We start from the raw sequence: 26,429 nt of genomic DNA, 5'->3' as shown, positions 1-26,429 counted from the left end.
CTACTGACACTGCAGAAATACAAAAGATCATGAGAGATTACTACAAGCAACTCTATGCCAATAAAATGGACAACCTGGAAGAAATGGACAAATTCTTAGAAAAGCATGACCTTCTGAGTCTGAACCAGGAAGAAATAAAAAATATAAACAGACCAATCAGAAGCACTGAAATTGATACTGTGATTAAAAATCTTCCAACAAATAAAAGCCCAGGACAAGATGGCTTCACATGTGAATTCTATCAAACATTTAGAGAAGAGCTAACACCTATGCTTCTCACACTCTTTCAAAATAAAGCAGAGACAGGAACACTCCCAAACTCATTATACGAGGCCACCATCACCCTGATACCAAAATCAGACAAAGATGGCACAAAGAAAGAAAACTACAGGCCAATATCACTGATGAACATAGATGCAAAAATCCTCAACAGAGTACTAGCAAACAGAATCCAACAGCACATTAAAAGGATCATACAGCATGATCAAGTGGGGTTTATCCCAGGGATGCAAGGATTCTTCAATATATGCAAATCAATCAGTGTGATACACCATATTAACAAATTGAAGGATAAAACCCATATGATCATCTCAATAGATGCAGAAAAAGCTTTCAGCAAAATTCAACACCCATTTATGATAAAAATACTCCAGAAAGTAAGCATAGAGGGAACATACCTCAACATAATAAAGGCCATATATGACTAACCCACAGCCAACATTGTTCCAATTGGTTAAAAACTGAAACCATTTCCTCTAAGATCAGGCAAGAGACAAGGTTGCCCACTCTCACCACTATTATTCACATAGTTTTGGAAGTTTTAGCCACAACAATCAGAGAAGAAAAAGAAATAAAAGGAATCCAAATTGGAAAAGAAGAAGTAAAACTTTCACTGTTTGCAGATGACATGATAGTATACATAGAGAATCCTAAAGATGCTACCAGAAAACTACTAGAGCTAATCAATGAATGTGGTAAAGTAGCAGGATACAAAATTAATGCATAGAAACCTCTTACATTCCTTTACACTAACAATGAAAAATCAGAAAGAGAAATTAAGGAAACATTCCCATTTACCGTCACAACAAAAAGAATAAAATACCTAGGAATAAACCTACATAAGGAGACAAAAACCTGTATAGAGAAAGCTATAAGACACTGATGAAAGAAATTATAATAATACAAACAGATGGAGAGATATACCATGTTCTTGGATTGGAAGAATCAACATTGTGAATATGACTATACTACCTAAAGAAATCTACAGATTCAATGCAATCCCTATCAAACTACCAATGGCATTTTTCACAGAACTAGAACAAAAAATTGCACAATTTCTATGGAAACACATAAGGCCCCCCAATAGCCAAAACAATCTTGAGAAAGAGAAAGGGAGCTGGAGGAATCAGGCTCCCTGGCTTCAGACAATATTCCAAAACTATAGTAATCAAGACAGTATGGTACTGGCACAAAAACAGAAATATAGATCAATGGAACAGGATAGAAACCCCAGAGATAAATCCATGCACATATGGTCACCTTATCTTTGATAAAGGAGGCAAGAATATACCATGGAGAAAAGACAGCCTCTTCAGCAAATGGTGCTGCAAAAACTGGACAGCTACATGTAAAAGAATGAAATTAAAACACTCCTTAACACCGTGTACAAAAATATGCTCAAAATGTATTAAAGACCTAAATGTAAGGTTGCACACTATAAAACTCTTAGGGGAAAACATAGGCTATGACATAAATCACATAAATCACAGCAATATCCTTTTCGACCCACATCCTAGAGAAATGGATATAAAAACAAAAATAAAAAAATGGGACCTAATGAAAGCATTTCCACAGCAAAGGAAACCATAAACAAGACAAAAAACCCTCAGAATGGGAGAAAATATTTGCAAACAAAACAATTGACAAAGGATTAATTTTCAGAATATATAAGCAGCTCATACGGGTCAATATCAAAAAGCAAACAACCCAGTCAAAAATGGGTAGAAGACCTAAATAGACATTTCTCCAAAGAAGATATACAGATTGCCAAGAAACACATGAAAGGATGGTCAACATCACTAATTATTAGAGAAATGCACATCAAAACTACAGTGAGGTACCCCCTACCCCGATCAGAACGGCCATCATCAAAAAATCTAGAAACAGTAAATGCTGGACAGGGTGTTGAGAAAAGGGAACCCTCTTGCCCTTTTGATGGGAATGTAAATTGATACAGCCACTATGGATAACAGTATGGAGATTCCTTAAAAAACTAAAAATAGAACTACCATATGACCCAGCACTCCCACTACTGGGCATATACCCTGAGAAAACCATAATTCAAAAAGAGACATGTATCACAATGTTCATTGCAGCACTATTTACAATAGCCAGGACATGGAAGCAACCTAAATGTTCATTGACAGATGAATGGCTAAAGAAGATGTGGCACATATATACAATGGAATATTACTAAGCCATAAAAAGAAATGAAATTGAGTTATTTTTAGTGAGGTGGATAGACCTAGAGTCTGTCATACAGAGTGAAGTAAGTCAGAAAGAGAAAAACAAATACTGTATGCTAACACATATATATGGTATCTAAAAAAAAACATGGTTCTGATGAACCTAGGGGCAGGACAGGAATAAAGACACAGACAAAGAGAATAGACTTGAGGACACAGGGAGGGCGAAGGGTAAGCTGGGTTGAAGTGAGAGAGTAGCACTGACATATATACACTACCAAATGTAAAATAGATAGCTAGTGGGAAGCAGCTGTATAGCACAGGGAGATCAGCTCGGTGCTTTCTGACCACCTAGAGGGGTGGGATAGGGAGTGTGGGAAGGAGATGCAAGAAGGAGGGGCTATGGGGATATATGTATACAAATATCTGTTTCACTTTGTTATTGGGCAGAAAATAGCACAGCATTGTAAAGCAATTATACTCCAATAAAGTTGTTAAAAAAATATATCATGTTCTCTTAAGGTAGATGTTAAAATTATAAGCAAGGTATTGCTATTTGATGTGAATTTGGAAACCAAGTCTGTCTTTTATCATCTGGGAGATATTGGGTAACATTGCTAATCTCTGAGCTTTTGCTTTTGATTTAGAAATTGGAATAGTAATACCACTTAGAGGGACAACAGGACGATTGCATGTAGTAAATACCTCAATTATTATTAAACTAAGATACATTGAGGGCTTAGTATGTTCCATGCACTGTGCTAAGCATTTGAAATGCACTCTGCAATGTGTTTTCAAAATCATTCTGTGGAAGAGATACTGTCATCCCCATTAAAAATATTAGGAAAACGAGGTTCAGAGAATTTAAGTAACTTCCTGGAGGTTACAAAGTTAGTAGTTGATATACTGTAGTGCTTCCAGGAAGACTCTCTTGATATTCTCCCACAGTGTGACGTGTTTTCTATCATTCCTGATATGGAATGCAGTGTAGGAACTTATTTAATTTTATATATATATATATATATATATATATATCTCCCTAGCTAGTCTGTGAGCTCCATAAGGATAGGGAATGTGTCTGAATGTTCTTAATTTTTTCCCTGATTTCTTGCACAATGAGCACATAATGTGTGTCTAATAGGATAGCTTCTTGGCCATACCTTTTTCCATTGTAGTAAGTTATCACACTGAAAAATCCTAGTAAATGATTCTTAAGTCTATCATTCATTCATGCTTGCATTCATTTATTCCCACATGAAAACACCTGAGTTTATTTTAAATACTGGATTTCAAAGTGCATTGTCTACCTAAGATTTAGGGCCCAAAATCAAGTAATTAATTTTTTTAGCTAACTTAATTTTTGAAATTTATTTTGTTATATTTCCTAGTACTTTAAGTAGACTAACAAAAAAAAAAGATTATGGTATGGAAACATAAAGAATTTCTTTCAAAACAGCTGAATTAATCAAATTAATCATTTATTTTAAAAATGGAACTTAAAATAAGGGCTAAAGTGACATGGCTTGTTTCATTTGCCCTCCCACATGAAGGTTATGTTATATTAAAATGCTAATTATATTTAGATGTGAAATATGACTTTTTAATTAAGTATCCTAAATTATTAATGCCCAATAATAGTATTTATAATTCATGTATTTTAATTAAATTTAGATTCAGCTACATATGATAAAACATCAAATATTTATTTCTCTTTCACATAGAATAAGTCTATAGGTGGTTCAGGGCTGGTATAGTAATCTCAGAGTCATCAAGGACCCAGACTCCTTCTGACTTTATGCTCTGCTCCACTTGAGGAGCAGTGGAGGCTTCTGTTCTCAAGTTCATCTTTTGGTCCAAGTTGACTGCTAGTGCTGCATCTTCCCATATCCCATACAAGAAGAAGAAAAGAGGTGAGAGGGCAAAATGATGTGCTTCCTAGCTGTGTTAACACCCTTTAAAATATTTCCCAGGAACATCTGTACCCCTACCCCAATTATGTCTATGTATATCATATGACAAATCTGAAAAAAATGGGAAGAATTGGGCATGGAGTGGCAGTTCTTACCCGTCTATACTCTCCATTCAGTGGCACACAAACTGAATTTTGACTTCTGGTAGTTGCTTGATCCAGCTGAGCCCCATTTTTCTCAACTGTAAAGTGAAAATTACATTAGTATGTACTTTGTTGCATTGTTTTTAGTGTTAATGTGTGCCACAGATCTAGTACAAGGCCCAGAATGTAGAAGTACCGAATAAATCGGTAGCTAACTTTATTTTTCATTACCTTGTCTCTTCCCAAAGATGATGGTCTTTTTGATGATGTAGGTGCCCTCTTGCCCTCTTTCATCATGTCTACCAATCAAGCCACTGGATATACAATAGTGAAGAATCAGCCAAAGTCTCTGCCCTCATAGAAATTGCAATTTTTTGTCATTGAGAGTCCTGAAGGAATCACTACAGAGAGGTGATAGCTGAAAATACAGAAGGGAATGACTTCAACAGAGAAGTGAAGTAATGATTTTTATATTTCAATCTGTAGAAGAATCACATGGGTAGCAAATAAAAATGGAGATTCCTAGGCTTTCCCTTCACAGTTCTGAAGCTCACGCCTGAGATCAGGAATCTGTATTCTATTTCTAAACGTTCTGGATGCAGATACTCATGGATCACACTTTGAAAAATTCTGGTCTAGGAAGGAGGGAGGAGTGAGGCTATGGTGAGAGCTTCCCAGGGCTTTAAGTCAGTTTCGACCCTTTCTTAGACCTCATGGCTTGTCTCATTAGGCTATTTCATTCTAGCTTAGTCTAAATAATTCTTAGTTGTGAGAAGTTGTTGTGGTTGTTCACTGTATAGTATGTTTGGCAAGATCACTGGCATTTCCCCACTAGATGCCTGTAGTGGGGAATTGCCCCAGATGAGCACCACAGATCTGGTTGAAATCTCGATTTTTCACCTAGAATATACATACTATTTGAAATGGAGCCTTTTATTTCTTCCCTCTGGAAGGGTGGAAGATGGAAGATACAATGGTTCCAGATTCATCTGCCAAATGCCCATTCGTAGCCTGGCATCGGGGTGTGGGTGTGCATTTTTCTAGAAGCGAGACTCCTGAGAACCCATCACGGTCATCCTCTGGCCATAAACTTCATACATCTTTTTAAGATCTCCATCCATCTTCCTTGTTGGTTACCCCCAAATATTCCTGTCTTAGAGATACAGGCATTTCTACTCTCAAAGGCAATTCAGGGCTCTGATAAGAATGTGTTTAAAAGAAAGTTAAGTGAATTTACTTCAGTTTCTTGCTTTTTACAAACAAGGGTATTGAGTTTAAAACAATTCAATTTTTTTTTTTTTTTTAGCGGTACGCGGGCTTTTCTCACTGTTATGGCCTCTCCCGTTGCGGAGCACAGGCTCCAGACGCGCAGGCTCAGTGGCCATGGCTCACGGACCCAGCCGCTCCGTGGCATGTGGGATCGTCCCGGACTGGGGCACAAACCCGTGTCCCCTGCATTGGCAGGCGGACTCTCAACCACTGCGCCACCAGGGAAGCCCAAATCAATTGTTTTTATAACACCTTTTTTTGTTAAACAAAACATTTTCACATATTACTTTATTCTCTCTGTATACTTTTTAATCCTTGTATGATGAAATAGATAATAAGTACCTTTTTAAAAATAAGGAAGAAAAACAAAGTGATAATTTATATTTTTTCCTTTAAAAATAATATTAAGAAATGCATCAGGCCAATGGTCTTGAGATTCAAATTAATTATGTGAGTGTTTTTGAGATAATATTTATGATACGTAACTGCAATGCTGAAATTAGTGCTAGCTGAGCCCTTGAAACCAAGAAAATTATAGGTAAACATTGAATATATTTCATAGTTCAGCATTAATTCGTTTTAAAGAGAAGGTTGGAGAGCAGGTAACAGGTGGTGACTCTAGATGAAACAGAGATCACTCTTTCTTTCAAAGCTGTAGTTGTAGTGTATTTGAAATATTTACCATGGCAGTTTTTAGTGTATCAGGTAAAGAAATAATGAGGTATCCTTTAAATCTTATAATAAATATGGAGGTGATTTAACTTTGTCAAAGGCTAGATTCACAGGGACTCCAAGTTAGGGATTGTGCCTTGAGGAAACTTTCATCTTAGTATTAAGTATGATTTTCAGTAGGGGCAAGATAATGTATCAGACTCTCTCCAACACTTTAATGTTTATCTTTGTTCACTGGTTAAAAGTTGTCATTTCATTGGGAGTTTACAAAGTGCTTTTTTTTTTTTCAAAGAAGTTTTCCAATTTCATAGATTTGAGGCTTGCTTTCAAAGGAACCACTAATATCCTTTCTATGATTTTTTGCAATACTGTTATGCATGTCCAGTCTTTTGAGGATACTTTGTCCTTTAATCTGTGATTTTGAAAGTTTCTTGTATAGCTCAACCTCTTTTGCAAGAGAACAGATAATATGTTGTCCATCCGTAGGTTCTTTGTTGGACCAAAGAAATAATATTTCCAGTTTTAGACTGAAGGGAACCCTCCGGTGTTTTTGCTGTATTTTTCCTAAAGTACTCACTCCAGGAGAAACAGATTATAAGGTTCCAAACCAGGCCATGCCCTGGCAGGCACTTGTAAGGGGACATATTCTAGTTTCTCAGGGGAACCACCTTAAATGCTCTTTATTTCTTATTTTGTTCAAAAACAATTGGAGCTGCAGTGTATTATTAAATACACTACACCTGGGAACAGAAGTCATACACTTAAAATTCCTGGTAATTGTCTTATTAGCTAGCAAGTTACTTTTCTTTAAGCCTCCATTCCCTCATGTATCAAACAGTAAGGATAAAGGGATGTATCATTTTTGGGGGGGGGATAGAGTGAAGATTAAGTGATGTAAAATATTGGCTGGGATGCTCAATATATATTGAATCTGGAAAATATCCAAAGTACATTAACCCAATACAGAGACGTATTAGTCAAATTTTATCAGTAGGCTGCTCTTACAGATCAGTTTAAGAGGCAGCCTGAGCTAAGAATCCATCACCCAACTGGCTAAACACTGGGGACGTATATACCCAATCCTACTGTGGCTTATGTGGTGCTAGCCAGAACATGACACTAAAGGGACAGGAAGTACTTGTTCATAAATAGCAAGAAGTCTAGTTCTAAGACAAGACTTTCACATGCACACAAAGTCTTTGAAGACAAAGCAGCAAATAAGTAACTAATTATTTCATGCCAGCAAGAAATGTAACAGGAGTTGAGCTGCAATCACCAAGGATAGCTCCATGGATGCTCATATTACGAGAATGGTTTATCTTTATTTTTGGCTGACCTTTATTTCTTTTAGGAATGCACTCCACAGTCAGTTTTTGGGTCCCCGATAGCAGGTTCCTCTGTTACATTTATTTTGAGAATGACATTTCCTGAGCATTCTCCAAAAAAAGGGAAAAATTAGATTGTAACTAGACCACCTCACCCATATTTCAGCCCTAGTCATCCCCACTGTCAGGTGGAAAAGAAAGCTTACCTCATTTTGGAAGCACCTTGTTCTTGTCTTGTTAAGGCTTATGGTACTCTCACCCTGGGCGTCTATTGGAATACCCTTCCCTGTGCAGACTTTCTTGGGCCTGAGTTACCCAGGTGGTCCAATAAATTATGATGAAGATTCTAAAAGGACTCACCCAAGGTACCCAGAACTTATGTAATAATCTTTTATAGTGACATACTTATTTAAAATTTTAAAAGTTTACTTTTAAAACTTGTGAAAATATATTGGTATTAATAACCCCATTTTACAGCTGAAGAAGCAGAAGCTCAGAGAGGTTACAAGAGTACCCCAAACTTTCCTAGTCAGCAGCTAGCACAGCCAAGATTAGAGCCAATTTCTCTTTGTGCTGTTGTGCTTTGTGCATTTGAAGGATGTTGCTTGTCCCTGTCCCCCTTAGACTAGTAGTTGAACAAGAAATACAGGATATAGTATCAGTCAGATAGTATACATGATGGTAACAACTAAGATATGTTGTGTTCTTAAAAACTATGTCAGCCTTACATCATATCATGGTGCCCATTGTGTGGTTGAGTAAAAGGCTTTGTTGTAGAAATTTAGAATAAAAAAGTTTTTTTCATAAACTTTGTGTAAATAACAAGTGGTATATGTGGTGTCTAGTAGGAAAGAGAATTAGATGTTGTATTTGATCAAGTTTTCTTTGAAAATGTAAGTGACTTTTTAGTGGCTGGCAAGAAAACGAGTAAGTAGAAGATGAAGTCCTTACTATGTGCCTAATTCATATCTCATGTGAATCGTGATTGCAGGACTGGAAGGTGGTGTGACCTTTTATTCCTTTATGACTTAAGGAAATCCAGTTCATTACTGCTTGGTCACATGATTCACATTTATGAATAGTTAAAAGCCACCATAATTCATACTGAGCTCCAGATAAATGGAACCAATAGCCAGGAATAGAGAGTTCAGGGCAGGAAAACACTAAGGTGGATTTGCCTGGTCAAAGAAGATTGCATGTAGTGTGTCACGTGGGTAAACTGAAGCTGAGTTCTACCAGATATGAGTTTGTGAACCCAAGTTCACGAAGAACTTAATTTTTCTCTATTTCCTTTTATGTAAAGAATGAATGATGGTATCTATCTTATACATCTTAGAGATCATTTATTAAGTTCCCAGAACTATACCTAGAAAACATAGCTCAGTGCTTCACAGACGCTGGTACTGTTAATGAGAGAGATGATCCTTAAAGAAAGCCCAGTATTTTATACACAGAAAGTAATAAACACAAATAATTGAATTATGGATGTTTTCTGAGCAAAGGATGATCCTGAAGCTATACCACTGAGGGGAAGAGGTCATAAGACTTGTACTGTAGCTAGATAACATTTACTTTGTATATTATGTCCCTAAATCCCACTGTCCTGCTAATATTTTGCCTTTGGGTACTCTTCCATGGAAGAATAAACAGATTGATGACATGGGGAGTTGGGTACTGGACTAGGCATTGTGCCCTACCTTTCCGTCTTTGGACAAGCTTTGTCGTCTCTTACTTCCTCATCTGTAAAGTTGCAATTATTCAACAACATTCAGCAAATATTTATGGAAGACCCATATGCTAGACACTGTTTTAGGTGTTTGGGATATAGCTTGGGGTGAGGGACAATAAACCCATGAAAAAAATATTTGTTAGATGATGATGAGTGTATGAAGAAATACTAAAATGGAAAGAGGAGGAGTTAATGCTGGGAATGGAGTTGCAATTTGGAAAGAGAAGTTTTCACTGAGATACTGATATCTGATTAAATATCTGATGGAGTTTAGCGACCAAGCTTTACAGGTATCTGAGGGAAGAGCATTCTAGGCAGAAGAAAAAAGTATAAAGGCACTGAAGGGCAAGCATGACTGGTCTGTCTGAGCAATAATCAAGAGAGCAATGTTTTATTTATTTATTTATTTATGGCTGCGTTGGGTCTTTGTTGCTGTGTGCGGGCTTTCTTTAGTTGCAGCAAGAGGGGCTACTCTTTGTTGCAGTGTGCGGGCTTATTGTGGTGGCTTCCCTTGTTGTGAAGCATGGGCTCTAGGCACGTGGACTTCAGTAGTTGTGGCACGTGAGCGCAGTAGTTGTGGCTCATGGGCTCTAGAGCACAGGCTCAATAGTTGTGGCACATGAGCTTAGTTGCTCTGCGTCATGTGGGATCTTCCTGGACCAGGGCTCAAACCTGTGTCCCCTGCATTGGCAGGTGGATTCTTAACCACTGCACCAGCAGGGAAGTCCCCAAGAGACCAATATGTAGTAGTGGAGTGAACAACAGAGAAATCAGAACTATTGGTAACCAGATTTTATGACCTTGAAGGCCACTGTGATAGTCTTGGATTTTACTCAGATTGAGATGGGGCACCATTGGACAATGTTGAGAAGAAAAGCAATATTATTTGAGTTTATGTAACAGGACTATTCTGGTTCCTGTTAAAGGGAGGAAAGAGTGAGGAGCAAGGAAACTAGTTAGGGGAAGATATTGAAACAATCTAACAAGAGATTCTGTTGGGGCTTGGCCATGGTGGTAATAGTGGAGAAGGTGAGAAAAGGTCAAATATTGGATATATTTCAAAGATGCTGCTGACAGACTATGATGGAAGATTGGATGCTGGGTCAGAGAGAACAAGGTGTAATATAAAATTCTGGGTTTTTAACCTAAACAGTTGGAAGAATTGTGTTGTCAGTAACTGAGACTAAGAAGACAGTGGGAAGAGCAGGTAGCTCATACTTGTCTCTGGAATGTTGGGAAGAGTCATTAAGAGAAGTCTGAAGAAGCTTAGGTTATCCTCTAAATGTTGAGAGGTCTTTGTGAAAGTAAGAACTTTTGCAAGAACCTGAAGTAAGATCCAGATGGAAGTTAAGTACTTACAACTCACTGTGTTCTAAGTAAAATAGGAAAACTTCACCTGAATCTGTGACAATGTACACAGTGAACACTTGGAAATTAATTAAATATGTGATGAAACTGGTAGTGAGTTTACATCTCACAATGAGAAAAGTAGTGGCCAGGAAAAAAGAAAAGTATTTGGAGAGTATTGTTCTATGTCTACTCAAAGAATGTTTCAAAGTAGACAGAAAAATGTATTCAATTATGAAAAACCATGGGTTAACTGCTCAAATTTAAAACTAATTTAATTAAAATTACTGACTTTAAAAGATGCATTATACTGAAGACCTCTTATGAGCCCTTGAATAATGATATCGATTTCTTTTTGTTGTTATTCTCATTTCTGTAATAAAAGAAGAGTTGAGGGCTTCCCTGGTGGCACAGCAGTTGAGAGTCCACCTGCCGATGCAGGGGACACGGGTACGTGCCCCGGTCCGGGAAGATCCCACATATGGTGGAGTGGCTAGGCCCATGAGCCATGGCTGCTGAGCCTGCACGTACGGAGCCTGTGCTCCGCAACAGGAGAGGCCACAGCAGTGAGAGGCCCGTGTACCGCAAAAAAAAAAAAAAAAGAAGAGTTGAAATTTTAGGTTGATGTAGTGAATTATTTTGTATAGTTACATATATGTCTAAGATTTCACATTAGTTTTCTGCATTATATTTAAGAGATTATTCTTTATGAATTATACAAGGAGAACAATATGCTAATGAGGGAGAAACAATATTAATATACCCCTGTTAATCAAAGCATAACCTTTGGGGGGAGGGTTCGAAGGCCCATAGTGGATATGGTAAATGGGTTTAACCTTGATTGCTCACTCTCATCAATTGCTAGTGATTGACTGCAGTGTGTTTTGAGAAGAATTCTGAGATCTTGTCTAGGATCAATAGAACAAAGGACTGTTATTGACTGGATGTGCCTGATAAAGGTACCAATGAAGAAATGGTAGCAAGTATGTCACACATGAACCATCCTTGCCTTCACTAAAAGAGACATTTCTGGAAGAGGCTTGGAGCATTGACAAGTATGGCTTGTTTAAAGGTTACCCATTCTGTTTTTGTTTTATTTTGTTTTGTTTGTTTGTTTCTTTTGCACCTGACTTACTTCTTGGTACCTCCTGGTCTTTCCAGACTGTAGCCTAGGCAATGTCCTCTCTTTATAGTTTGACTTTTAATTATCCTGGATTTTTTGGTTAGTCTATTTTCAAGACCTGGCCTTTGCTAATTTATTTGGTTAATAAATATGAACAAAATATAATCAAATGCAGCAAGATTGGTATGCTTATGTTTTGCGAAGCTGGGTGGATGAAACTTTCAAGCACCCCTGAAGAATATGTAGATTCAACACTGTGAGTCTATTGGTGGGTTAAGATAACGAGATAAGCTGATCTCAGTTGAAGACAGCAGGTGTTAGGTCCAATGGGCTAAAAATTTAAAATATCCCATTTTATAGAACAATGGATTTAAGACTTTAGGAAACAAATCTAGGAAACCCAACTGTATTTTGATGGAGTTGAAGCACAGGGCTTGGGAGGTTGATCTTCAGTGTTTGATGTGCAGAAGAGGGAACTGTGTTTGAGGTAGCTTAGGACACTCTCAGCTGGGTTCTGACGACAATATAAGAGTTGAATTAATTAGGCTGTTGAACTTCCCAGGTAACATTATTATGCTTTTCAATAAGAAATATCTAGAAATAATATCTTAACCAAAACAAAGAGTATGATTTTTTTTTGAAGAGCCTGAATTTTTGAAATGTTAGGCCCTATATGTGGTTGGATAAAATATTTTATACTCTTTCTTTTGACGCCTCTCAAATAAGATCTTTAAACATTACTTTCCAGAACCAGATTGGCTTCCCTCCACCTCCTACTAGAGCCATCTTGACTTTTCAACTATCCAGTCTTTCTCCAACCCCTATAAGCCCTAAATGTTCTTAGATATTTTGGGTGCCATGCATAAATCCCCCATGTTTTCTTATACTGAATCTTGAGCCCTCCTTTCCTCCATCTAAAAGATTCAGTAGTGCTACAAAAGATACAACTTACGGTGCTTTTCTATTCTCCTTGTGAACTTCTCCATGCCTTTATCAGTACAACATTAAAACTGTAATAATCAGGCATTGAGAACAAGCCAAGGTGACAGTAGCTTCAGTAAGAAGAAGGTTAGAGTGAGTCCAAAATGCTGGATTGGGTGGATGGAGGGTGTGGAGAAACCTTGAGAGGAGAAAGTAGAGGAGGAGGAGGTGGAAATGAAAAATATGATTTTAAAAAGACCCTTTTTAAAAAGACTCAAATGGTGATTTAAGGAAAGGTGGATCACAGTAATAATAAAAGCTTATGATTTGGTAAGGGCCTCCATGTGCCAGGTATTCAGCTTCAAGGGTATTATCTCATTTAATACTTAATAATCCTAGAAAGTGCTTTTTTTCACTTTTACTTTAGAGAAAGATAAGAAAGAGTTTCAGGTAGAGCTAGGTTAAGTAGCTCTCCCAAGATCACATAACCAGTGATTAGACCCATCAGGTTTGAGCTCAGGTTTTGAGTCCAAAGTCCAAAATCCAAGCTTTTCTTCACTGTAAGAGAGGAAAAGATAAAACAGGATGGAGTAATGGGGAGAGTTGGAAGTGGAGCATGAAATGTAAGAATGCATTGCCAGAGGGGAGAGAATGTACAGGACTTGGAAGAATGGGGTGGAAAGAGGGTACTAGAATCCTGAGGAGGGGTAGCAAACACTCCTTGGGGAAGGGGTCTCTTCTGCTGCTCTTTACTCTCTTCATCCAGGACTCAGGTAGCAACAGAGGCTTTGACCAGCTCTTTCCACACACCTGATGAGGAGAGAGTTATGGGCTGGATGGGAGTTTAGTTTCCCCAACATATGAATAATGCCACATGATACAACTGTTAGTGATTGAATGTGGAGAGGAGTGAACAGATGGCGAAGAATAATCCAGGCTTCCAGATTATGCTCCCTTCCCAGGCACAACCCTCCATCAACCAGCACCCAAACCTGTGGTCCTTGACTCTTTGGATCTATTCTTCACTTAGTAGTTGCACATTGTATTCTGGAGCCTAGGAGCTGTTTTGTAAGGTGTTAAATGGCCTTTATCACTTATCAACAAATATACCATGACCATGCAAAGTTCAGCATTTCTGAGAGTACTGGGCCCACTGGTGGCTCTTTGATTCATTTTGTGAAGACATATTTCTCTTGGATTCTTGGGCAGTGGCTTGTCTTAAATTTGCCTCCCAGTAATGGTAATGCAGAATAGTGTGGGAGAATGAGGGAAATAAAGGGATCAAATGTGGTGACCTTCTGCTAGCTGGCTGCCCCATACGGAAGGCAAAAAGGAGCTGTAGCCCTTTGAAAGTCTGAGCCTTGGTTGGTGAAGACACGATGATTCTCATGATCAGAGATGACAAAATCAACAATCAATGCATGGAATATGTATGTGACATAAAGATATTCCTACCCAGGAATATCTCCCAGTTTGTAATATATATATATATCCATCCACTGGCGCATGGTCTCTTGTTGGATTTATTTCCTATGCTTCTGTTGTTATGTGAAAACAACCCAGAGAAAACCTCTGGGCCAGGAGATCCTGATGTGTAGGAAAAGGAACAGTATGGAAGGCAGAAATATAGAAAAGGGAGGTGGGGACTTCCTGGAGGAATAGAGATGCCTGTTCATAACTTTCCAAGGGGTAACACATCCCAATACTCCCATTTCTCCTTGGGATTCCAAGGTTAGCAAAAATGCCTTGTTTGGGGTTGAGCAAAAACTGTTCTGCTTTAAATGGTGAGAAAAAAAAATGGCTCTAAGCCATATTTAAGAAATTTGTTGACTGTAATTAAGCCTTCATGGGAATCCTCAAGGTTTACTTACCTATAATTGAAAAAATGCAAATGAAGACAGTTAATCAGTGGACTGGCTAAGAAGTACTACCTACCTCAATGAATTAGAAAGGAAAACACAAATATGTCCAGTTGAGAAAGTTACCTGAGAACCATTGGTAAATTTCTCAGCAACACTGGAGCTTTTTTTTTTTAAGCCTGGCTGAGATTGCAGTGCTTGTCTGCTAAGGCCTTTGCCAACTTCATCTTGAGCTATTACAGACATATTTCCCAACAACTGGCCTTCAGCCTTGGGAGAGCACCAGCTGCCTCCCTGGCAGCACTCAAGGAATCCCTGCAGAAAAAATAACAGACCTTTTCTCCTCCTTTCTGCTGTGATTGAGCCACTACTTAAAGTTGAAAAACATTTACTTTTCAAGATCCTGTAATCAAATGGGAACACGCTTGGGATTAAGCCAACTCTTCAGGAGTTAGCCTACAGTATTCTTGCTTTCAGTTATCAAGGATTAGTACATGTTCTAATATTAATAGATTTAATGCAGTTTATTTTTTGTTTTAACGATCATCACAGCCATACCTGTGATGGTCATTTTCACTTCAGACGTCATACTTCTTAGTATATTCAGCTAATTTTTACCCTCTGATTTAAAATCATCCCAAAAATGCTTTGTACTTCTGTTCATACTTATGTCTTCAGCTTAATTATTTCATTAATTAGCAACTCATACTGTGGTGTCAGTACAAATTCACAGTTTGTCCCTTAAAGTTAGCTATGGGAAAAAGATTAAATGCTGCATCATTTAAATAAAAAAATACTTGTTCGAGGTTGATTGGTAGTAACAGAAACAGAAAGTATTAAACAATTTAAATATAGAAGTATCTGTGTTATAAACTATATCAAGTTGTTTTTGACAACTTTTTCAAAATATGACCTTTTGGAGGAGGGAGGTAAAGAAGTTTCCTTTCTCATGCCACTGAGCATATTCTCAAGGAGCAAGGTGCTGTGATTGATTAGTAATGCCTGCCATGGACACCATAGGGGTGAGTGCAAATTGCTGCCCTATGTTCACCACTGTCACTGTCTTAACAAGAAGGATTTCAGCTTTGCTAATTTATTTCATTGTTGATGTTTGATGAGGAAGAGTGTGTAGACTAGGACACTGAAATGAGGGTTTACCACACAGGAATAATCTTTTTTGTATTCATGTAAACATCCATGAAGTGGGGAAAGATGTGATTAGGCCGAACCTTTTCACCATATCTTTGTTTGCTTCAGTTATTTATTACCCTGGACTTGCTAGCATTTTATAAAAGTGTTATTGATATAGACTCTGGAAAATGTAGGGAGATATTTCAAGGTATTTCAAATGTATCACAGTTTCTAAGGGGATCAAATATCTCTTCAAATCCTCATGGATTTTTCAAACATGAAATGTTCTTCTTGGCAGATAATAGGCTGCAATGCTGTGGGTTTCTAACCTCCCATTCATTAACAGCAAAACTGACTTGTAGCAAAGTCTCTCTTTTTTTTCCTACAGGTAGTTTGTGACTCCTTTTGGAGAGATAACTGTTTAAGTATAAATAAATGGCCAGCTCCAATAGAGAGATTCCAGTTTTCTCAGGGTATTTACTTTCAATTTATTATCAATTCTTCCAGCACAACTTCCTCCCCTCAAAACACTATCCCAGCCCTGAATATGTATAGTGTAGGCCCATTAAAATATTTATTGTTCTTATATGTTAAACACTAAGTTAGTCCCATTAAAAGATCTTGCACATGGTTAAAATGGACTCTACCCAGTTTAGCATTCTCAAAGTCATTAGCACTATCAGTTATTATTTGAGAAAATTAGAATAAAAGAGCCTAGGCCCAAATGGGACTAGGTTACCATTCCCAGGCACTTCTAAGCTTTTCAAGGTAATCACTCCTTGGCTTTTATATTTCAAAATCACCTTCAAAATTATTTGGTTTATTTTATTCAATTTAGCTTAGCCAGTAGTCCAATGACATTTGCATTATTTTTAATGCAAGGACGGATTGCTTTGTACTTGGGATTTGCATGAACTACCATTTATGGTTCATTATTTTGTGGTAATAGATAATCAGCTTTTTGGAAATAGATTCAGTTCCAGGTTATATTTCTATCTCTACATGCATATTTTAAATGGATTAATGTGGAGCACAGTGAAATCCTAATTCTCTTCTCTAATTATATTCCTGACCCTCACAAATTAACATCCTAAGATGTTCACTATGTCATATGTGGTTAATCCAATGCATTTCTCTCCACCTCTTTCAGATTACTTTGCACTTTTGACAATGGTATTTTTTTTTTATTTGGGGTGAGGGTGTTTTTTTAAAGCCAGTTGTTAAATCTAAACTGCATTAGTTTTATTGCTGGTTGGCCCCAGGAGGATCAACATTATTATCAAGGGTGAAGGATTGCTAATTACCTAACAGAATCGAAAGTAGCCTTGGCTGTCAAGGGAATAGTTAAGATATTTCTTGATGATGTTATGTCTTAGATTATTAAAAGAATATTGATTTTGATCTTGAAAGTATAATGCAGAGAAAAATTTTAGTAGATTTATTGGACTTTTTGACCTGTGGGAAGAATATGGGTTTAATATCTCATTCTACATTCTATTAGCTCTCTCTGTAGAAACACTAAATAAGAAATGTGAAGGGAAGAAAAAATCAGACAGAAATTGACATAAATTATATACTTACTGTATGCAGAACTGGAAAGACCCATATAAACAAAACATGGTTTCTTACAACTTGCTCCCTGAATTTCACTCACAGAATTTCAACTCTTCCTTTGATAACTCACTCTACCTACATGTAGCACACACACACCTCACTATGTCCAAAGTTAAACTCAACAGTTCAGCACTTCAGCTTCCCACTTATTTCTATCACCTGGATGAATACATCCATATATACCAAATTGTACTAGCTAGGAATTTCAGAATTGTCCTTCTTCAGCAATCTTAACCATCCAGGCATCAACAACATTCTATTTAACCCATTAGAAAAGCAGTAGAAAAATAGAGGGATAGACTGTAGGGTAGAGAGTAAATGACAATTTGGTATTTCAAGAAATGCAGTTGCACTTTCATTTGAAAGAGTGTGGTTTGAGTCATGCAGTCACATTTCTGTCAAATTCTATTTCTATTGGAACTGAACACCTCTTGCAGTATAATCCCCATGTTAATGAAATAGCATGAAACATAATGACATGGTGTTTCAGAAATCTTCAGATGATCCTGTAAATTTTGAGTCATTGTAAGCACTTTTCACAATTCATAAGGAATTAAGCAGCACAAATATCAATTAATGGAAGAATCACATTTCAGGAAGTCTTCCCTCTAGTATTTCTCTCTACTCAAAACACAAAATGAGGAAAGTGTAGGGAAAGAGAAATCTGTCTATTAGAAGTTAAGTGAGGTTAAGAAGAAGAGAGTGGTAATAGAGGCAGAAAAAGAGCCAGAAAAACCCTATAGAATTGGCTGTAAAACAGCTCTCCCGCCCTTATTTGCTTTTCATGGACTGTAATAGAACAAGATGTGAGGAAACATCTGTTGCCTTTTTAAAATAGTACTTTGATATTTTAAAAAGAATAGTGACAGAATTAGGAGAAGCCTAATTTCCGTGGTTAGGGACAGCAGACACCTATGGAATAGAATAGAGAGAATTAATCTAGTACAGCTTGATAAATTTGGGGACTATGGATTCGTCTGCCATGCTCGACACTGAGAAGCATCATAGAGCAATGGTTAGAGCATGGGCTCTGGAGTTAGGCTTCCTGGGTTTAAATCTTGGCTTTCCCACTTAGCTGAGCATAATAGTATTCCCTGTCTGAGGGGTGGATGTGAGATTGAATGAGAGAAAGGAAACTTGAAAAGTTAGTCCAGAGACTGGCTCATGGTAACATTTGCTAAATGTAAGCTATTATTATTATTTTTTTTAATTAAGTAGCCACTTCTCTTAGACTTGATATAAGAATTTAATGGGCTGCCTCATAGGAATAGAAAGGCCCTTGAGCAGGAAAAGATACAAGTCTCTTTCTGTGGATAAGTCTACTCAGTGTATATGCAAGCCAGCTTGAGGAATGGCTGGCGACAGTCCACCTTTGAGACTTATTTAAGCTAGCAAGACCAGCCCAGATAAAGGCTTAGGACACTAACCAGAGTAGCTGAGCCCCACCTGAGGGTACAACAATATACAGCAGTCATTACTGCTGTATATTGAATGTACTTCATAGAAACAGAGCAAGTACAAGAAAAATCTGCAGGGATCGGATCCCAGGAACTGCTGCCGTCAAGGTGCATCCAAGCCAGGAGACCAGTCAAAAGGCCAGGAAGGATTGCTGGGCAGTAGCACATCCCAAGCCAGGAGATTTAGTTAGAAAGAATTCAGGCTCTGAGGATGAGACTAAAAATCACAGACCAGGTGAGATGGACGCTCTCACTAGACTTAGTCATGATGTTTATAGGATGCCCAGACAGAGTTAATAATTGAGATCAGTTCATTTCGAATGATAGTTAGTCACTGAAAAACAAGACCCCAGAGATTAAATGATGCTTCAGAGAAGTAATGCAATGTAGTGGTTCAGATGTTGGGCTTTGGAGAGAGAGAGTACAGGTCTTAATTCCTACTTTGCCAGTTACTACAGGGACAAGTTATCCTACCTCTCTAAGCTTTCCTTTTCTCATCTTTAAAATGGGGGTAACAGTTTCTACTACAAGGAGTTTTGAAACTTGAGTCATGCAAATTAATTAAAAGGACTAAGGCAATGCCAAGCACCTAGTAAGTGCTCAAGTAATGTTGGGTATTAATATTATTAGAATTTCATTAACATGTCTTGTTTGAAAATGCCCTAGTTACAGTATACACCACAAAATAGAGCACAATTATGTGAAATAGGTTTTCTTAAACTTTCCATTTAAAAATCTTCTTTCCATGTAGCTTTACTCTTTTTAATGTATTTTCTTTAGGAAGTGAATTTTTAGCAAGATGTGCCACTTGGAAACCAGGTCTCAGTGCTATTTTGGACAAGTATAAAGGAGACCCATTTTTAAATAAAACAAATTATGATTGTGCTGAAAATGATCTAAATCATTACAGTGGGTATAGGGCAAATGGTAAAATTTATCCCTGGGGAATTCAAGTTTTAAGAAGAAGTCAAATTTTGTATTAATTTTAGATTGGCCTTATTGCCTTGGAGTATATTTGTTCAGGCTTACCTGGCCCTCACCTCCTCGCTTTGCCTTGCCATGAATTCAGTACCTGCCCCACCAGGTGGCTTGAACAAAATCATTGACTTTATAATTTAGAGCTGTCTCACTGTCAATTAATGTGTTAGGTTTATTCATAGGATTCCTGTGTCAGGCTGGGAGAGCAAAGGGGTTCTGAAGAAGAAACAGGCTATCATATTTTTGCAGCAGAATTAGACACCATCTATCTGAAAATGGAATCTGTGGTAAAAATCTCCAAATTATTTGTAATTCTTCTTGTTGGATCCACTCAATTCTCCCAACTCAATTCTCCCAAGATTTGCTTTTCGGGGGACAATTTAAAATACAATAGACATATCTTGCCCTAATCTACTTCTGCTAATTCTGTTACCCCAAAGCAAATCAACAGAACTGTCCCTGATATAATATCATTCTACTCTCTCTTTACCCATAGCACACAACAAAAGTAACTAACTTTATGACCGAATTTTACTCTTTTCTGAAACCTTATAGACTTTTACAGGGAACTGTCGATTGGCCAAGGGGTATGGTATCTAGCTCCTAAAGAAACTATGACTGATCTAATCATCCCAGCATTTTGCTATCTTATCTATTTTCTTCATTATTTGTACTTCTGCCTGGGGGTATAATTGGAAAGATGAAAAAGTGAGATTCAGTTGGATAATTAGCTGTGATGTTACCAAACTTGTTGATGGTGGAAGTCCTGAAATCATTGGTTGAAATAAGCCTTGAGAGAGTCCTTGGGTGTCATTAATCCAGTGGTTCTTAACCTTTGGCATGAATCAGAATCCCCTGGATTGCCAGTTTTTTTTGATTCAGAAATGTGGGATTGGCCTGAGAGAGTGCATTTCTAACAGGTTCCCAGGTGATGCTGGTTCAGAGACTGTACTTAGAGAATCACTGGACCAATCTGTGCCTGTTTTCCCTTCTATTAACATGAATAATCTAGAATTTGCTTTTCCTTAGCTAACTTTAGAAACTTATGCTGTAAAAGTAAACATTATGGGTTAAACAGTTATTTTGGTATATGGACACCTTATACAGTGTAATAGAATTGGTAACATAACTAGTTACTCTATCCAATTGGTTGATTTAATTTGCGAAGCAATCAATTATAAATTCATTGAGTCGTGGCTCTAATCCACAAATCTCAGCTTCTCTATATTATTGTGGCGTCAATGTAATACTGGCTTTTAATCGTGTGTGTGTGTGTGGTGAAGCCTCAGTTTTATGGTATTGCAAGAAATTCATACGTAGAAAGCTTCTTCCATTGTTTTCTCAAATAATCTGATTTTATGAGTTTTTTTATGGTAGAAGAATTGAGTTCATTTCTCATAGAATTTTTAAACTCAGAATAATGTTTATTTAGCTTTAATAAAGGATGTAGAACAGATAACAGCCAGAACAACATAATAGAGTCTTTAGATATAACTTCTTTTTTTTAACATGTTATGGAGTATAATTGCTTTACAATGGTGTGTTAGTTTCTGCTTTATAACAAGTGAATCAACTGTACATATACATATATCCCCATATCTCCTCTCTCTTGTGTCTCCCTCCCATCCTCCCTATCCCACCCTTCTAGGTGGTCACAAAGAACCAAGCTGATCTCCCTGTGTTATGCAGCTGCTTCCCACTAGCTATCTATTTTATATTTGGTAGTGTATATATGTCCATGCCACTCTCTCACTTTGTCCCAGCTTACCCTTCCTCCTCCCCGTGTTCTCAAGTCCATTCTCTATGTCTGCGTCTTTATTCCTGTCCTGCCCCTAGCTTTAGATATAACTTCTGATGTCCCCAGTCACTGCTTGGGACTTGCTTTGGTCACAAGAAATGACAAGTTAAGTGAAATCAGGTCACATCACATTAGTGGAGTCACTGTGTTTGGGGTCACTGGGCATAACACTGTTAATTACTTCATACCCAGAAGGTTGTATGCCTAGTTCCTATTCTCTAATATAGCTACACCGATTACAAGTTATACAATGAACAATCTCAGCAACTAGGAGCACATTACTTAGGAACATTCTTGGATCCCTCATTTAACTGCAATGGATACATTTCCTTAGTTACTATTACAGGTTTAATGAACAGACTACATTCAGGCATCCCTGAGGCTGGAGTAATATTTGCAGCCAGCTGTTAATTCTTTCCTTTCACTAGGTGACATGTAGAATCCTGGCTGAAAGGGGGTCTGAGAAATGCAATTTTGAACTTTTCCAGCTTTTGTGGTCCAGGAGTTTGAAACAGTTATCGAACGGTCTAGTATACAGTCTATAACACACTGCCTAACTGGTTAAAAGCAGAAAAGAGGTAACTTGAAAAATACCTGGTCTTGGAGTCTGGAGATGAACTTCTACACCTACTCTGCTCTAAGTTGTGACTGGTCTTAGCAATTTTAAAGCCATTCTACACAATAGGGTGGCAGTATGGCACAGTAGTACAGTCTTTAAGGACCCCATCACTTAAGCTGTATAAACCTGTGAAAATTGCTGGACCTCTGCATGCACCAGATCTCTCACCATATAATGGCAATGACAGTAATACCTCCGTCACAGGGTCGTTGTGAGAGTTAAGTGGGGAAACAAGTTCTTAAAATAGCATTTGGCACATCATAAGAAATCAATATTTCATTAGCGCATGGATAAGGGGGTCTCATTGAATGTTCTTTGACCTATGCAAGCCTGACACAACTGTTGATATTTTATATGAGGTATATTTAAGACCTGGGAATAGTCAGGTACCGCAGCACAATAAACACCTAAGTAAAAAGTCAGCGCACCCATGGACGTATTCCTCTGCTTAGCTGCCTGCATCCCTACCAATCCTGAGCTCAAGATGGAGAAATAGTCTACAAATAGATACTTCCACTGAGAGAGCCATAAAACCCCTTATAACGTTTTATTCGTTAGTGCCTGCCAAATGCTTTTCAAATAATTGTCATTATTAGCAATCAGCCTAATGCAATAACATGACATGTTCCCCTTTGGAAAACTTTTGTTATGTTGGAATTCTTACATGCCAAAAGGAGGGTTTTGTCTTTCGAGGTACTGGGATTTTAGAAAACTGCATATCGTCGAGTATCCTCTATTTTTTTCTTTTTCTTTTGGGATTAGGGCTAGAAGACAGGTGACTGCTTTGTAACCTATTCTCCTTATCATGTAACAATCTGCTCCTTTTTCGGCAATACTGTATACTTGCATAAACACAACATTGTTTTAACTGAGAAATTGCACCTCCATCTTCTGAATGTTGTGCCTTGGCTAACCCAAGTATATTTCATTCTTCTTCCACTCCAGCTGGACAGTGCCACATCGCTCATCCAGGCAGCTAAAAATCTGATGAATGCTGTTGTCCTCACGGTGAAAGCATCTTATGTGGCCTCAACAAAATATCAGAAGGTCTATGGGACAGCAGCTGTCAACTCACCTGTTGTGTCTTGGAAGATGAAGGCTCCAGAGAAGAAGCCCCTTGTGAAGAGAGAAAAGCCTGAAGAATTCCAGACACGAGTTAGACGAGGTTCTCAGAAGAAACACATTTCGCCTGTACAGGCTTTAAGTGAATTCAAAGCAATGGATTCCTTCTAGGACGATAGGCTTTAACAAGAAAGCTTTTTCTTTCTTTTCCTTTTCTATTCTTTTCTTTTTAATTCCATTTTTGTATGTATACCTGCTGACTCATATGCCTCTGGCATGGGGAACTAAGGGAGCAGTGTCTGTTTGCATGTAAGATGAGATGTGATCAATAGTGCTGATCCATCTGTAGCCCAGGGAGGGGACAGGGAGTTCCTGTCCCAAGGTGGCACAGAGCTGTCCTTTGCAACATTCTAGTAAAATTGGGCAAAGAGTTCACATTGCAATGTTTATGGGAGCGGGAGGGATGGGGAAAATAAACTTAACTCTACAAAAGCAAACTCTAATGCATGCAAGAATCATTAAGTTGGCAGGTATATTAATAAGCGAAAAATCTGGAAGTGTAATGGTAGAACATAAAGCTTGTATTGCTTCTGTTTCAGTGCAAAAGTGTACTAGCCAATACGCTTAAGTGTGTGGCCCACAAATTGAGCAATTTAACGTTGACATCATATCGATGATATTATGTGGAGTTTTTACTAAGGGGAAACTAACTCGTCCAGCCGAAAATGTTTCTTTTAATCTGTATTCTGTTCTTTCTCTCCTAGTCGTGCCATTACTAGTGCTCATGTTATCAATTTCCCCCTTTACTGAAAACATAAACATTTATTTAAAACAATTATTATCCTTCTGGGGGCACTGGAAGCACAATGTGGTGATCATCTTGCTTTTACTTTTTTAAAAATTTGAACTATGATTTTGCTAGAAATAGGAAGCCCAGTGATGGAATGTTAGAGGAATGGAAACTGACAGTGTGTGAAGATTTAGAGGCAAATACATAGGTGTAGCTTGGAGTGCTGGTATCTAATATACCATTGTATCCACTAACTCGAAATAAACACATTTAATCTTGACATCTGAAGAATGCTTTCCTTCTTTGAATGCATGCTTATAAAAGATTATCTCATCTTCTTGAAAACTGATTAAAAATGCTTTGTGTTCATTTTTAGAAATTGGAGGTAAAAGTAGCTAGGTGATATGTAAAGAAAACTCTGGGATATCTTTAAGTCCAGGAATTGTTTTTTGTGTGTGTTTTCCCATGTGTTTTTATTCACTTTCAAACTGAATCTAAAATGAGAAAGTCATGTGTTAGAATTTTCTGGGCCACGTTTAGCCCTGGGCTAAACTTAAGAAACTTAATGTGTTCTCAGAGAGAAACTGAATAAATAAATAAATAAATATATATATATATATATATATATATATAGAGAGAGAGAGAGAGAGAGAGAGAGAGAGAGAGAGAGAGGTCCATTAATTTCAAAATATTTTATTCATTTCAATATTTTATTCATTCATTCATTTTTTATATATACTGTAAAAAAGAGGGTCTATGTCCCATTACTAAGAAAGAGTGGGCTGTAGTCTTTCAGCTATAGCTTGAGGAGTGAGGAAATAAAAAAACTAATATTCATTTGAGTTCTTGAAACTCCTCCCATTTGAATGATCTCTACAAGTTTGCAAGTTATAGTATGTCTCCAGAAGACTTCTGGTAAAACGTGTGCATTTCTTAGCAATGTGATAACATATTGGGAGACATGGACACCTATGCTTTGTGTCAGCTTAGGTACAAAGTCCCAAAGAGAAGAGACTGAGAAGTTGTGGAAGAAGAAACAGTCCAAAATGTTATTTAGAGATGGTTCTGCTCAAATCACTTCTCACCACCACCCCATGATGAAAACACCACTCAGGCTGAGAATGATCTACGGATGGAGAAGCCACGATAAAAGCTGTAGAGTGATTTTCAACACTAATCATTAAACCACTATTTCAACTACCCTGCTTCCTTAATTTGTGTAAACACTGAGAAAGGCAACTATTGACATTGTCACAACTATTTATGGAATGCGTCCTCTGAGCCAGGTCCTAAGTTGAGCACACCACTGTGTGCACTTATTGGTAACATTGCGTAACTCTCTGGGTTTATGCATTCTGTGATTTAATGGGTTGAAAGTATTCTTCAGACTAGCCAAGAAACTTTTAAAATTCAAAGGCTTCTTGGCAAATCCTGAAAAATAGCAGGCATCAGAGGAGCATCTAGAGAATGTCATTGACTTTGCCCTTAAATTTGAGTTAAATTTTTTTTTGCGCTACGCGGGCCTCTCACTGTTGTGGCCTCTCCCGTTGCGGAGCACAGGCTCCGGACGCGCAGGCTCAGCGGCCATGGCTCACGGGCCCAGCCGCTCTGCGGCATGTGGGATCTTCCGGACAGGGGCACGAACCCGTGTCCCCTGCATCGGCAGGCGGACTCTCAACCACTGCACCACCAGGGAAGCCCGAGTTAAATGTTTTAATACATGAGTGTGAGCAATGTTTTATGTGTGTGGTTTCTGGAAATCAGTCCTTGATTTTATTTTACCAAAGTTTACTGAGTAAAAGTCATCACTGCCCATCATTTCTCTTGTGATCAAGGAGAATAATAACTATTCAGATACATAATTAAATATCAACACTGTGCTGAGAGCACTCTAGCAATAAAAAAGCTTAGCGTTTGTTTCCTGGCCTCAAGAAAATACAGTCTAGCTGGGAACATAGGATACAGACAGAAAATGATAAGTAAATATGTCATGAAATCATATTCAATGTGACAAATGAAGAAGGTAAAAAAAATGACTACTGTGTAGGACAAAAACTGTCAAAACACATTGGGAACTAAAGTATTTGGGGAAGGATTAATGGAAGAGATAGGATTTGGAAATGAGGAAACAATAATTAAATATATTCTACATGAATGAAATGTATAAATGAATACATTTGGTAAGGGGGATGACTGGAGTAAGCATTCAAGGAAAAA

The 26,429-nt window shown here is 37.7% G+C and overlaps 1 protein-coding gene across 1 annotated transcript in view; it reads left to right on the top strand.

Moving 5' to 3' along the window:
• Window positions 1–23,599, top strand: part of CTNNA2 (catenin alpha 2) — a 1,202,879-nt gene extending 1,179,280 nt beyond the window's left edge. Inside the window, exon 19 of the mRNA XM_060168603.1 lies at window positions 23,306–23,599. Within this exon, the coding sequence (XP_060024586.1) occupies window positions 23,306–23,593 (288 nt within the window). The 3' untranslated portion in view covers window positions 23,594–23,599. The remainder of the gene's footprint in view (window positions 1–23,305) is intronic.
• Window positions 23,600–26,429: the final 2,830 nt, after the last annotated feature.

This window comes from Lagenorhynchus albirostris, chromosome 13, assembly GCF_949774975.1.
Source record: "Lagenorhynchus albirostris chromosome 13, mLagAlb1.1, whole genome shotgun sequence".
In the NCBI taxonomy this organism is placed as follows: domain Eukaryota; kingdom Metazoa; phylum Chordata; class Mammalia; order Artiodactyla; family Delphinidae; genus Lagenorhynchus; species Lagenorhynchus albirostris.
This window is presented reverse-complemented; position numbering and strand designations above follow the sequence as displayed.